Source organism: Dendropsophus ebraccatus, chromosome 2, assembly GCF_027789765.1.
Source record: "Dendropsophus ebraccatus isolate aDenEbr1 chromosome 2, aDenEbr1.pat, whole genome shotgun sequence".
In the NCBI taxonomy this organism is placed as follows: domain Eukaryota; kingdom Metazoa; phylum Chordata; class Amphibia; order Anura; family Hylidae; genus Dendropsophus; species Dendropsophus ebraccatus.
The window spans coordinates 66361546-66375389 of record NC_091455.1 but is presented as its reverse complement, the minus strand read 5'-3'; the positions used below and the strand labels follow the sequence as shown (position 1 = coordinate 66375389).

At 40.3% G+C, this 13844-nt stretch overlaps 1 protein-coding gene across 3 annotated transcripts in view; it reads left to right on the top strand.

The window, feature by feature from the left end:
• The window catches only part of OSBPL1A (oxysterol binding protein like 1A), a 100296-nt gene extending 86452 nt beyond the window's left edge, over positions 1 to 13844 (top strand). For all 3 annotated transcript variants that reach the window (XM_069957691.1, XM_069957692.1, XM_069957693.1), the window contains 8 exons: positions 34 to 216; positions 3487 to 3594; positions 3675 to 3764; positions 4966 to 5092; positions 6893 to 7009; positions 9743 to 9866; positions 10225 to 10315; positions 11736 to 13844. In XM_069957691.1, coding sequence (XP_069813792.1) covers positions 34 to 216; positions 3487 to 3594; positions 3675 to 3764; positions 4966 to 5092; positions 6893 to 7009; positions 9743 to 9866; positions 10225 to 10315; positions 11736 to 11838 — 943 coding nt within the window. In that variant the 3' untranslated portion in view covers positions 11839 to 13844. The remainder of the gene's footprint in view (positions 1 to 33; positions 217 to 3486; positions 3595 to 3674; positions 3765 to 4965; positions 5093 to 6892; positions 7010 to 9742; positions 9867 to 10224; positions 10316 to 11735) is intronic.

Genomic DNA, 13844 nt, shown 5'->3' with positions numbered 1-13844 from the left:
AGGTTACAGAATATCTGTCTTTTTGTATTTTAGTGAAGATCTTGGATTTAGACTCATTTCTGAACAGGTCAGCCACCATCCACCTATTAGCGCTTTCTATGCCGAAGGTCTTTCCAATGACTTCGTATTTCATGGATCAATCTATCCAAAACTTAAGTTCTGGGGGAAGAGTGTTGAAGCGGAACCTAAAGGAATAATAACACTGGAACTTGTTAAGTAAGTAAAACGTTTGTTTCTATAGAAAAATATTCTGGTCAAAAACTGTGTCCTTTGTCTTAAATAATAATTTTGATCGTATAAGTCTGATATTTTCTATATATTATAAAAGAAATCTAAAAAAAAAATGTATAATACAGTGTCCCTGCAGTGTAATTTGCTTCATCCTTGCTCAGTTGCATCCATTCATCATGAGCATTATTGTAAGTGGGTCATTTGATCCTCATCCAGACCAAAAATTGTAGTGGACATTCTGTGGACTACAGGATTAAATAATCACTTATCAAATCCTTCCATCCTACCTGCGCGTCCTAATTGTAATTATTATTTTTTTTTGGCAGATGTTCCTTATTTTTTCCTGATCACAATAAAAAATTTGTTTGGAAAAAAAAAAAATCTTTCCATGCTCAGTTATACCTCCCTTTCTCATTAAGCTCTTCCCCTTTTGTTCATCTGTATGTCCCCTTCATTCCACCTTATTTTAGAGAACAGAAGTGCAGTGATATAGTATGTGAGTCTCTACAATGATTAGCTGCTGGGTTGTAAAATTCCCAACACTCTTGTCTACACTTTGTGATGTGTGCAGATTCTCAGTATAGCCTATGAGATACAGCTTGACACTACTGCCTTTGCTTGTAAGAGCTAACTGGGAGAGACTGGTTGAAGCATCATCTCATAGGAGTACACTATACCTCTGTAATGTGAGTTAAGGGACAGAACCTGTCACTGATTAGTTACTTGCTATACCTTAATGCACTAATAAGACTCTGTCCCCCTCTGTTGCTGCAAAGTCAGAGACCTAAAAAAAATAAATAGGCGGCATTAGCAGAGTCCTATCTGGTTGAAAAGGAGTCAATATAGCAAATATATGGGTATATACAGGAGCCTCTATCTAATTTTCTAATACAAAAACCTTGGTTTTTGAACTTAAAGGGAACCAATCACACACAAATTGGCCATAAAGATAAGGAAACGTGCTGGTACATCAGCCAGCACGCTTCCTAACCATCCCCCTGTCCCCTCCGTCCCATGAACATTCAGCCCGCAAAGTTAGTTTAATAGTGTCCCGCGCTGTATGCAAATTACCATCTAAGTAGTCAAGGTGGGCGGGCGGCTGGTCAAGTAGTCACGGTGGGCGGGGGCTTCGTCATGTAGTCACAGGCTCCTGGGCCGCCTCCGGTGCTGTAATCACGCCCCTCCGGGCGTGTTGTAAAGCGGCTCCTGGTGACGTCACTCGGGGGGCCGGCATTGCACGTCGGCCACGCCGACGTCTTTACTAAGCTGCGCATGCGCAGTGCAGCCTGAGAAGACGCTGCTGTACTGCGCTTGCACGGCGTAGTACAGCAGCGGCTTCACCCACTGTACTGCGCATGCAGAGTTTTGCATTTACGCTGTTCGCCCTATGGTAAAACTGACTTGTTATGCATGTTCCTCAAGTCGTTACGATTACAACGATATATAACATGTATAACTTTTATATAATGCGATGGCTTTTAAAAAATTCAAACCATTGTTAACAAACATACGTTCCTTAAAATCGCTCTATTCCCAGGCTTATAGCGCTTTTATCCTTTGGTCTATGGGGCTGTATGCGCCATGATCTGTACTTTCTATCGGTACCTTGATTGCGCATATACGACTTTTTGATCACTTTTTATTACATTTTTTCTGGATTTGATGCAACCTAAATTGCGCAATTTTGCACTTTGGAATTTTTTTGCGATTACGCCATTTACCGTGTGAGATCAGTAATGTGATTAATTAATAGTTCGGGCGATTACGTGCACAGCGATAGCAAACATGTTTATTTAATAATTTATATTTATAAAATGGGAAAAGGGGGGTGATTTGTACTTTTATTAGGGGAGGGGATTTTTTATTAATAAAAACACTTTTTTACTTTTATTTTTACATCAACTAGAAGCCCCCCTGGGGGACTTGTATATACACAGCAATGATCTCTCATAGAGATCAATGCTGTGTATATACACAGCAATGATCCATCAGATCGGTGACAGATTGCTATGGCCGTCTATCGCCGAGTCGGGATCAGCGTCATTCCGACGCTGAGGCCCGGGCCGGCCAGAAGAACGGATCTCCCCCCCCCCGCGATCGCTAAGCGAGAGATCCGTGCCGCTAGACACCAGGGATGTGCAATACAAAGCACTTCAATGCAGCTGTCAGGTTTGACAGCTGCATTGAAGTGCTTAATTAGCCGGCGCGGCAACGGGACCCGCGCCGGCTAATAGAGGCACTCCCCCCTCCTAGCAGCAGGTTCTCCCCCCTCCCCTCACAGAGGTGACTAAGCAGAGCTGAGGGTGTTGTGTGTGAGGAGCAGCGCAGGGGAAGATCTGGATGGAGGGACAAGTGTATCCAGTGCCACCATCACTCCAATGTACTGCATGAGGGAGAGTGGGTGAGTCACTGAGGGGAGGACTACAAGTCCCAGCACAACACAGCTGTAGTCCTTCCATAGTACATATAACATTCACTATCAGATGTCTGCAACAGATCCTCCCCCTGTCTGGCTGACATTATCCTACAGTGTTATGAGAGCAGATGACTGTATCTAATCCCACTGTGTGTGATACCATCTGCTGGGGCTCTGTATCTAATCTTACATTGTGATACTGAATGTTGGGGCTGTATCTGATCCTGCTATGTGTGATACATCTGCTAAGGTGCTGGTCAGTGACTGGAGGGACGCAGCCAGGGATATGAGGGATAGGCCACGCCCACTTTCTCTCAGCCAGAAGAAAAATTCATTTATTCCTCTGAGTCAAACAACTGGGGATATCTCAGCGAGCGTACACGCTATCAACGCAGTTTAGGGCTCTTTTTAAAAGGTAACATGAGGGCTTTTTATTTGAGGAATTTTATTTTTTGGCTACTGAAATTATAGTTGCGCTTTAAAGAATTGTCGGATGTGCTTCACTATGGTGGACTAAATTTTCTTTTGCCCTGTTAGGAGATTAGGTTGAGGGGGGCGCTAACACCACAGCTGCCATTGTATTACATGGAAGTAATACATTATGGTCCGCTCAAACACTCAAATTGTTCTGAGTTGCTGGGTCCTACAGACAATGACCTCCCCCTTATAGGCTGGAGAATTTCCAAACTGGACATCTGCCTGTATTAATGTACAACGCAGTAATGGGGCATTTATAAAGGAGTTGTCTTCAAGGTTCTTCTATATGAATGACCAGGGTGATCATGTGGGCACCTTGTGTGAATATGTTGATATTCGGTGGATATGTTTCTGTTTCCTAGGCACAATGAGGCTTATACATGGACTAACCCTACTTGCTGTGTACATAATATAATAGTTGGCAAGCTTTGGATTGAGCAGTATGGCAATATGGAAATCACTAATCACAAGTAAGTTTGTCTGACATTTTCCTTCTTCCAGACCTGGCAACATTTGTGTAGACCAGATAATTATTTACATCCATTTCTAGGACCGGGGATAAATGTATTCTAAATTTCAAGCCTTGTGGTCTGTTTGGGAAGGAATTGCACAAAGTGGAAGGATATATTCAGGATAAGAGGTAAGAAGATATTGTAGGATTTTCTGATCAAGCACATTTGCATGGAATAATCTAGGCTTACAGAGGTTGTGTTTCATGAGATCTGAGATTCCTTTCTCACTTGTATTATTGCTTATTTATTAATTTGGTTCTTATTCTCTTTACATCTGTATAATATACTACAGTATAAAGTAGAGACCGGGATTGGAAGTATTTGTATCTGGTGTAAGGGCCAGTTCACACGGAGTAAAACTGGTGGAATTCTGCACATCCCGCCAGCCTCCGTGACATACTGGTGGTCTATGAGAGGCTCGTGCGCCTCCTTTCTCTGCGCTAAAGATTGAACATGTTCATTCTTCAGCGCTGGGAGAGGAGGCGTGCAAGCCTCCCATAGACTGTCATTATGACAAGGAGGCTGGCAGCATTCCGCGGCGGAGAATCCCTCCACTTTTGCTCCGTGTGCACGGAGCCTTAACGCTGGCCAGTAATTGGTGAGATAACATGAGGTACTGAGCTCAGGTATTGGCCAGGGGACATTCACTTTATACAACATTGGCAGTCGGGCAGTTGGACCCTTTGTGAACAATCTCCTTTAGCTTTGCATACAGTACACACAATACAGTGACATCTAATGGTAGAAAATAAGAAGTGCAGGCAGAAATAGGAAATACAGGTATTTAATAGGAAATATAGGTAGAGTGCAGATACTCTTCACCTAGAGGCTCCTATACAAAGGTACCCTACTACAGATGGGCAGAAATATAGCAGGGGCCACACCTGCTCTGGGACACTGCATTTTTTAAAAAATAAATGCTGCCCAACTCCTGCGCTTGGCGCCGGTCTTTACCTGTGCACTGTCCGGCCCCAGAGCCCCCCAATGTGGCGATATCCCCTCTATGACGCGACTTTATTTATTCTAATGGAGCCACTTGACATGGGAGAGGAGGTTTCGCTACCCTGGGGGCCGGCGGGCCTGTCCCCAGTGCTCTGGGGTGGACCGTTGCTCTGGAAAAGACCGGCAGCAAACAAAGGAACTGGGTGGCGTTTAAAAAAAAAAAAAAAAAAGAATCGTGCCACTGGCGCCAAACGATTAAATTAAAAAAAAAAAACAATAATGAAAAAAAAAAAAGAGCGATGTCACTGATGGTACATTTACTTTAAGCAATTCTCTTTTCAGCATAATGAGTCGGTATGTTTCTATTCTGGCTTATTTTTTATGCAGCAAAAAGAAGGTTTGTGCTCTGTATGGAAAGTGGACAGAGTGTCTCTATAGTATTGATCCTGCTTCGTTTGATTCATTTAAAAAAAATGACAAGAAAAATGGAGACGATAAGAAAAACTCTAAACAGGTAAATTGGATAAATGGATAAACTTTTTAAAAATTTTGACTGGTAAAAGAAGTGAATTCCTAAAGGGCTTGTTTAATCGGACATCCCCCTTTCACCAAGGAACACTGCGGCAAGCCAGACATTTCCGCTAAAGACCGAGAAAAGTAGTGGTCTGGAGTATTCATGTGAACGATCAAGTGAGAGACCCTCTTTAAAAAAAAATGTCTGTATGCCCTGGCTCAGAATTGTTGTTCCCCAGCTATATGCTTTAACAGGCCTTCTAAATGGATCTTTCTTTAATGGGACAGCTCCTTTAAAGGGAAACTATCTACAGACTAGAAGCATGCTATGTCCCTATAGTGCACGGGGCACTGAGGATTAAGGTTTCTTACCTTAATCCTTAGCGCTGTTTCTGTGTAGTATGTAGTTTAATTCATATGCTAATGAGGTGGGTTGGTGCACGTCTAATGAATATTGGGGTGGCGATCTGCAGTGAGCGCGCTCATCACTTCAGAGCGGTGGACAAATATTAGAAGGGATGGATTGGTGCACTAAACTGCCTCATTAGCATAGGAAGTAAACCGCAAACTACATAAAGAAACTTCAGAGGCGTATCACACTTCTAAAACTTCACATTTATTTATTCGGCTAAAATGCTAAAAACGCCACATAAACCACATTTACTTCCAAATTGCACCTAAATCGGTGACTACTAAATAACAGTCGCCTGGATCATCCGATCCACATATTTAAGGCGACAACCACCCACAAAATAATTATTATTCACAAACTGATGTAATAAAAGTAACAGTCATATACTAACTGATACTAAATTACCAATTTCAATATCGTTACACACAAAAAGTATATTAAATACCCGACGCGTTTCCCCGTGGTGTGTATCCACGGATCATCAGGGGTTAAAGTGCACTGATCCTAAAACCCACGGTCACATAACATAAACAGAGAAAGCATAAATATATGAATACAGTTCTCACTGAAAGCTGTGACGTAGGTGCACTTAATGCTCTGTTTTACCCTATCAGCAAAACAGAGACTGAACTAAATCCCACGGTCATGTACCATAAACAAGAAATGCAACGATAAATGCCCTTCTCATTAGAAATTATGACGTAGGTGCACTAAATACTCTATTTTGCCCAATCAGCAAACAGATAATAGCCATTCATGGTTGTAAACTAAGGAGAAAAATGTGATAATGCAAAAGATGGCTCAGCCGAGCCTCTTACTCCTTCCCCTTAGGACTGGTGTCCGGCCTCCATTGGGGCTGCAGTGGTATACCGCGGGGTGTTGAAGATACCGATTTAGGTGCAATTTGGAAGTAAATGTGGTTTATGTGGCGTTTTTAGCATTTTAGCCAAATAAATAAATGTGAAGTTTTAGAAGTGTGATACGCCTCTGTGATTTAGTTTTTGATTTATACGTATCCAAGGCCTGTGGTTAGTGGCAATTCACTAATTTTTTCTGTGATAGGAGTACATAAAGAAACTTCCCTTCATTCTCCTTATTTTAAATCTCTGGAACTGTGTTCACAATTCTGCAGAAGAGGTTGTGTCAGTTTATCACCTATACAAGAGTCTGATTAGTCAGCGTTCAATGTTAAGGGCACCTGGGTAAGGGGGGGGGGGGTCCTGTGTTTACCTATTTGCAATGGAGCTGCGGTCCAGCATGCACACTGTATCTAATAGAGTTATGAATGATGTTCTGGGATATAATTATATGCTCAATTTATTATATCGTATAAGTAACAAGTTAAAGCTTAAACATTAATGCTCATGTTCTGTCATCTACTTTGAATAGTCTGGAAGTTCTGAGGAGCCAGAAGAAATGCCATTACCAGACTCTGAGACTGTACAAGTTATTCCAGGGAGTAATCTGCTGTGGCGAATAGCCCCTCGACCAGCCAATTCTGCACAGGTTGGTCTTATCCCACACATTTTTACACATACACAATATAACTTTGTGACTTACATGAACTGATAAGATGCAATACTTAAAGGCAAAGTTGCTTTTATGAAATGTAGGTCTCCTCTTAATGGACTGATCGGTTATTTTCCAGAAGCAGCATCATTCTTGTCAGTGGTTTGTGTCTAGTATTATAGTTTTTTTTTTCTGTTCTCGGATGACCCCATAAATATTTATTTACAATTTATCCTATGACTTTCTTCCCCAGTGCAGCCTTTCCTTACATTTAGTATATTAGTTATAGGACATATCATAATGTTTCTATGTTTCTATAATGTTTCTATCTATGTTTCTATAATGCATTGACACACTTGTAATAGGAGGAATCTGGGTAACTGAAGTATGTTAGGGAAATTCTCCAACCCTCCAATTATCCAAGTGACTGGGATTTAGGTCAGGATGTGAGCAGGGAAATCACATTCATTCTTGTGTTAGTTCTTTCAGGGGCAGTGGGAGAATTATAGTTCTGTTTTGTTATTAAATTGTCACTGTCATTGGTAACTTTCAAAATCTAAATCAACAATCTAAATCCCCCAATCCCCTGAGTGATTCACCATCTCTGACCGGCCAGAAGCAGCTGCTGCAATTTTACTAATTGTGCAAAACTCTGCATGAAATTAGGGCTATGATCACACATGTTCTAGTTACATTGCAGTACTGCAGCGTATTCACAAAAATGATGCAGTAACACAATTACATGATGCTAAGTAGCACAGATGATCAGAGACTGCACTGCCAATCCCACCTGGAGAAAAAATGAGGCGTAAACAGTATTCCCCTGGAAAGTTAATATCGGATAAAGTCCTTATTGTGGGGCTCAACCTCAAAGATAAAAGATGCTTGATCATAATATGTGTGTGGAGATGAAAAGAAAAAAAATGTAAAAAGTTCTTTACTTTATTCCAATATCGGCGTTACAGCTATACAGTATACAAGAATACAGTACGCTGTGTGGTGTTACATGTAGAGAATACAGTGTTCTGTGTGGTGTTACAGGTAGAGAATACAGTACGCTGTGTGGTGTTACAGGTAGAGAATACAGTGTTCTGTGTGGTGTTACAGGTAGAGAATACAGTACGCTGTGTGGTGTTACAGGTAGAGAATACAGTGTGCTGTGTGGTGTTACAGGTAGAGAATACAGTGCGCTGTGTGGTGTTACAGGTAGAGAATACAGCGTGCTGTGTGGTGTTACAGGTAGAGCATACCGCGCGCTGTGTGGTGTTACAGGTAGAGTATACAGTGTGCTGTGTGGTGTTACAGGCAGAGAATACAGCGTGCTGTGTGGTGTTACAGGTAGAGAATACAGTGTGTTGTGTGGTGTTACAGGTAGAGAATACAGTGTGCTGTGTGGTGTTACAGGTATAGAATACAGTGTGCTGTGTGGTGTTACAGGTAGAGGATACAGCGTGCTGTGTGGTGTTACAGGTAGAGAATACAGTGTGTTGTGTGGTGTTACAGGTAGAGAATACAGTGTGCTGTGTGGTGTTACAGGTAGAGAATACAGTGTACTGTGTGGTGTTACAGGTAGAGTATACAGTGTGCTGTGTGGTGTTACAGGTAGAGGATACCGCGCGCTGTGTGGTGTTACAGGTAGAGAATATAGCGTGCTGTGTGTGTGTGTGGGACTACAATGAAATTATCAAGTACTGCAAATAATTCCACAATGATACTGCAATGTGTGAACACAGCCTAGATGTTCTGTAACACATTTGGGCGGGGAATGGGCAGGGTGGAGGACTGTGATGAACAGCTGAGGGAAAGCAATGCATTCTGGAACCTGTAGTACTGTGTACAACTTCTCAACCATGAAGTACAGCCACACGATACAGAATAACCCCCCCCCCCTTCTTTCCCCACAACAAATGGATTTTTGGTAGTTTCTAGAGCTGAGCGATCCATCCGAACCTGAACTTTCTGCATTTGATTAGCGGTGGCTGCTGAACTTGGATAAAGCCCTAAGGCTATGTGGAAAACATGGATATAGTCATTGGCTGTATCCATGTTTTCCAGACAACCTTAGAGCTTTATCCAAGTTCAGCAGCCACCGCTAATCAAATGCTGAAAGCTCTGGTTTGGATCGACTCGAACCCGAACCCGGTTTGCTCATCTCTAGTAGTTTCCAAACTGGGATAGATAGGTAAGTAATGCTCTATGCTTTTGCAGAAGGTTTTTTTTTTGTTTTTTTTTAACCTCTACCTGAAGTTCCCCTTTTAAGTATCATAGATGAGCGAATTACAAAGCTGAGCCTATGGATAGTATAGAATGAGCCCAGGGTATGAAGCTGCACTACTGAGAGATCCTGATAACTGGTCACCATCCGATAAGGACATGTTTGCTTATGAATCAGAGTAGTGCAGTCTCGGCATAGAATCTAAAGTACAGTATATAAGTGTGTGTGTGTGTGTGTATATAAAAAAAAAAAAAAAAAAAAATATATATATATATATATATATATATATATATATATATATATATATATATAAAAAAAAAAATTTCTTATTTTTAATGTATACTGAACATGTTCTCATCATTTCTAAAAACAAAACACCCTTTTTATCACCCATACTATACTGTCATATCTTTAACTACATACATTGTTTATGCTTCCTACCTTGGCACAATCCATATTATGCAATACACATTGTCTTCTTAATTGACCAACACATCTGCCTGTATTTGTTATAGATGTATAACTTCACTCACTTTGCAATGGCCTTGAATGAAATGGATAAAGGAATGGAAAAAGTAATACCCAAGACAGACTGCAGACTACGTCCTGATATTAGGGCAATGGAAAACGGAGATATTGGTAAGCTGTACATTTACTGTTACAGTCAATTAATTGGTTTTATGTTTAATTTCAGTTTATTTTTCTTTATCATACTACTTTTGCAGAGAATCTGTCAGCTATATTTGCTAAATGTCACCTTGTGACTTACTGGGTCCCTGTTCTATAGGGTACTGTAGCTAAAGATTACAGATTTTCCTCTACTCTAGTATTCAGTTTCCCATTACATAGATTCACATAGTGACAACCTCTCACCATAAAAATGAAGAGCCACTTTAATATATAAGCTGTATAGCTCTTAAGAATGATGTCACCACAATAAATATCTTGAATGCTTAGAAAATAAATAGATTGAGTTTTCTTTTTAATACTTCTTAAGACACAGCAAGTGAAGAAAAGAAGAGACTAGAAGAGAAACAAAGAGCTGCTCGGAAGAATCGCTCTAAGTCAGATGAAGACTGGAAAACAAGGTTGGTAGAAAGGTTTATGCATTCCTATCTTTAGGCCAGTCTCACACATACAGGATTGCAGCGGATTTCATGATGCGAGTTCCACAGCAAAATCTGCTGCCATCCTGTGTCCTGTCATTTTCTGCAGGTTTACATACTTGGAATTGAATTTTCAATTCCACTGAAAGTAAGTATGTAAACCTACAGAAAATGACAAGACCCAAGATCGCAGTAGATCTAGTTGTGGAACTCGCATGTACGTACAAGTGAAACGAGTCTTAAAGGATAACTATTCTGAATATACCCAGGAAACATAGGTACTGAGAAATCTCATCCAACAATAGATCCAAACATACAATCCAGACTGGGGAATATAAGTTAAATTTTTTGGTAGTTTATGCCCTATGTAAGTAGGACCTACGTGTAGGCTGGACCCCCATAGATAATTTGCACCCCTCCACCCAAACAAAACGCCTTTGACAGTGCTAAGTCACAGGCATGCTAATGCATCTGGTTGCTGTCTTGTCCATGGGAATGCAGTGACACATCCGACACTGGGTGAACATTTAGAGAGGAAAATATATAAACTGTGCGGCAGTGTATCCCTCAGCACACAATGCAACCTTTATGAGCACCTTTATTTAAAATGCTTCCAGTTGTCAAACTTCACATTGTGCAGCAGGGTCATTTAATATTTAGTCATAGGACAACTTTAATTACCTACAAATACTGAGATATAGCATGTGTGACTTTGTCGGGCCAACAATAATGGAATGGGCACCACCCACCATGACTGCCATTAAATATACATAAACATGTACACACCAAAAGAAGAATAAGAAAGCTGTATACTATAATAAACCCCCTCCAAACAATCTTAAATTGTAATACAAGATAACTTCATTACACCAAAAAATACATATAGACTGTGACCAAAAACCGCATGGTTACAAAAGTGCACATAATGCACCATTGCTAAGAACAATAAAAACACATTAGAACCTTTTGCCTCTTTCCTGTGTTCAGGAACAAAGCACCACTCACCGAGCAATAACTTAAGAAACCCTAAGCTTTTTCTTTTCTTTTGGTGTGACTTTGTCATGTCATCCACACTTATTGTCGAACAAGAAAAAAAAGAACATGTATCATATACTGTATTGTAATTGTCATCACAAACCAGCATAACCAGACAACGCACCACTTCCCCTACCCCCTCCTCTTAGGTAGGGATCTTACTTTCGGGGGATGCCTTATTTTAAGCCATCATTTAAATCCTCCACTATGCCTTACTTTCAGAGGATGTCTTATTTTCGGGGTGTGTGTATATATATATATATATATATATATATATATATTATACACACACACTAGATATATGTTTATAAAATTGTGATTATTCATAAAATATTATTATTTAACATAGAATTAATTCTTTCCGCAGGTGGTTTTATCAAGGCCCCAATCCACACAATAATGCCCAGGACTGGCTCTACTGTGGGAAGTACTGGGACAGAAACTACACATGCCTACCAGATATCTATTGATTGTGGCACGCTGCCATGAGAGGAGTCTTTTCAGCTGTATGAAATGTAGATTTGTGTGTTCTGACTTTTCATGCAACTTGCACCTTTACAACCCCGTAGCACTTAATTTAAGCAATCCTAATGGATTTAGTTGCCTTTTTGTAAAGAAAACAAAGCAATATATGACGAGTTACCATAAACACCGGTAGGAAGTTTAGTGTTGAACTGGTGCTTGCAGATGATATATATTCATGTCTAGGATATGACATTTTATGTGAGACAAAAGTCTATATATTGAAAAATAAACCTTATTTTCATAATCTCAAAACAATGTTCATTGCATAAGGAATGTCCGAATACCCCACCCCCACCCCACAGTCCAGGCTGGTGTAGTGAGGGAGGACATAAGCACAAAAACCAAATAGAAGGTGGATTATGTCTTATTTTACATTTTAATTTATTTTTTTTTACACAAAGTGCAGGTATGATCCAAGTAGAGATGAGCGAACTTACAGTAACCTGATCGTTCGGCCATTAAATCCCACCACCTGGAAAAGATGGGCACATTCCTAGGGCTGCCTGGATACAGTCATAAATCTCCCAGGGCTGCATCCATCTAGCGATCAGGTTTAGCTTAGATAAGCAAAATCACTCCAAGTCAGGGATGGGGAACCTTCAGCCAAAGGCTATTCAGGCATGATGGTAATTGTAGTTGTGCAACAGCTGGAGGGCCGACTGTTCCCCATCCCTGCTCTAAGTAGTAAGGATTGATATAGGACTTTTAGTACTGCATATGAAGGCATTCCAGTCTGATTGTGTATAATGTATACATGTATTTTTTAAAAAGACTTTTGTTGTCTATAGCAAGAAAAAAATAAAAATAAAAATATTTCAGGGACCCATGCAACCACTTAAATTATGTTTTAGATATATAACTGTAGTAAAGCTAATTAAAGTACATGAAATCCCAAATATATATATATATATATATATATATATTATTTATTACACATAGAGAAGCCACATTTTTGTTTGAGTTTGATTGTGGCAGTAATATATTGCATTTGTGAACTTGTAGATTTAGATGATGTACCAATGCCATCAAGACATTCTAGACCATGCATGCCACCTTAAGCAGAGGTGCTTTCTTAATGCCTTCTGATCAGTGGATCGAATGTCTTACTTTTTTGTATGCTGAGTTAAAACATTGAAGCACTACAAAACCAAGTCTAATTCCATGACCGGTACCTTTTCAGGTGCAGGTATACTATATTGTATGGGTTATGGTACCAGCCTTAGATAGTAGGAAAGATTTATTGGGTATAGGTGGCTTGTAAGCCCATGATTGTAGTTTGGGGTCTTACTAGCTTATACAGGACAGACATCCTGGGTGACCAGTTCTTAAAGTTTAACTGTCATGTTTTTTTTGTTTTTTTTTTGCACAAGTCAATAGTATACGCGACTTTAATAAACCCTGTAATAGGTTTTATTAGGCAAAAAAGCCTCTTTCTGTACTCAAGAAGCTGTTTCGCAGCCACCCCCCTCACTTCTTATCTGTTAATTATCGGGCAAATTCGTCTTCATTACAGAGAAGCAAAGTGAAGACTCGTTCTGCTGTGCCCATTATATCTTATGGAGGGGGAAGGGGCTGAGGGAGATGAGTGAGCAGGAAGAGGAGAATTGAAGGTCAGCTGTTTGTAGACTGAGCATATAAAACGCTGGATTCAGAGGTCAGAAAGGTCAGTGTTTATCTAGGAACTTGCTGATAGAAGATTGCAGGGTGTTGTGCTGTACAGTACTGATATTTCTCCCCTCCGTGCTCACTCATTCCCCTCGACCCCTCCCCTCTCCATAGAGGATAATGGACACAGAAATCCTGCTTCTTCTGAAGTCAGGGGGGAACTAGGAAAACAGCTTTTTCAGTACAGAAGGAAACTCTTTTGCTAAATAGACCTTATTACAGAGTTTCTTAAAATTGCTTGTACTATTGATAGTTATTGATTTCTGAAAAATTACCCTGAAATGAC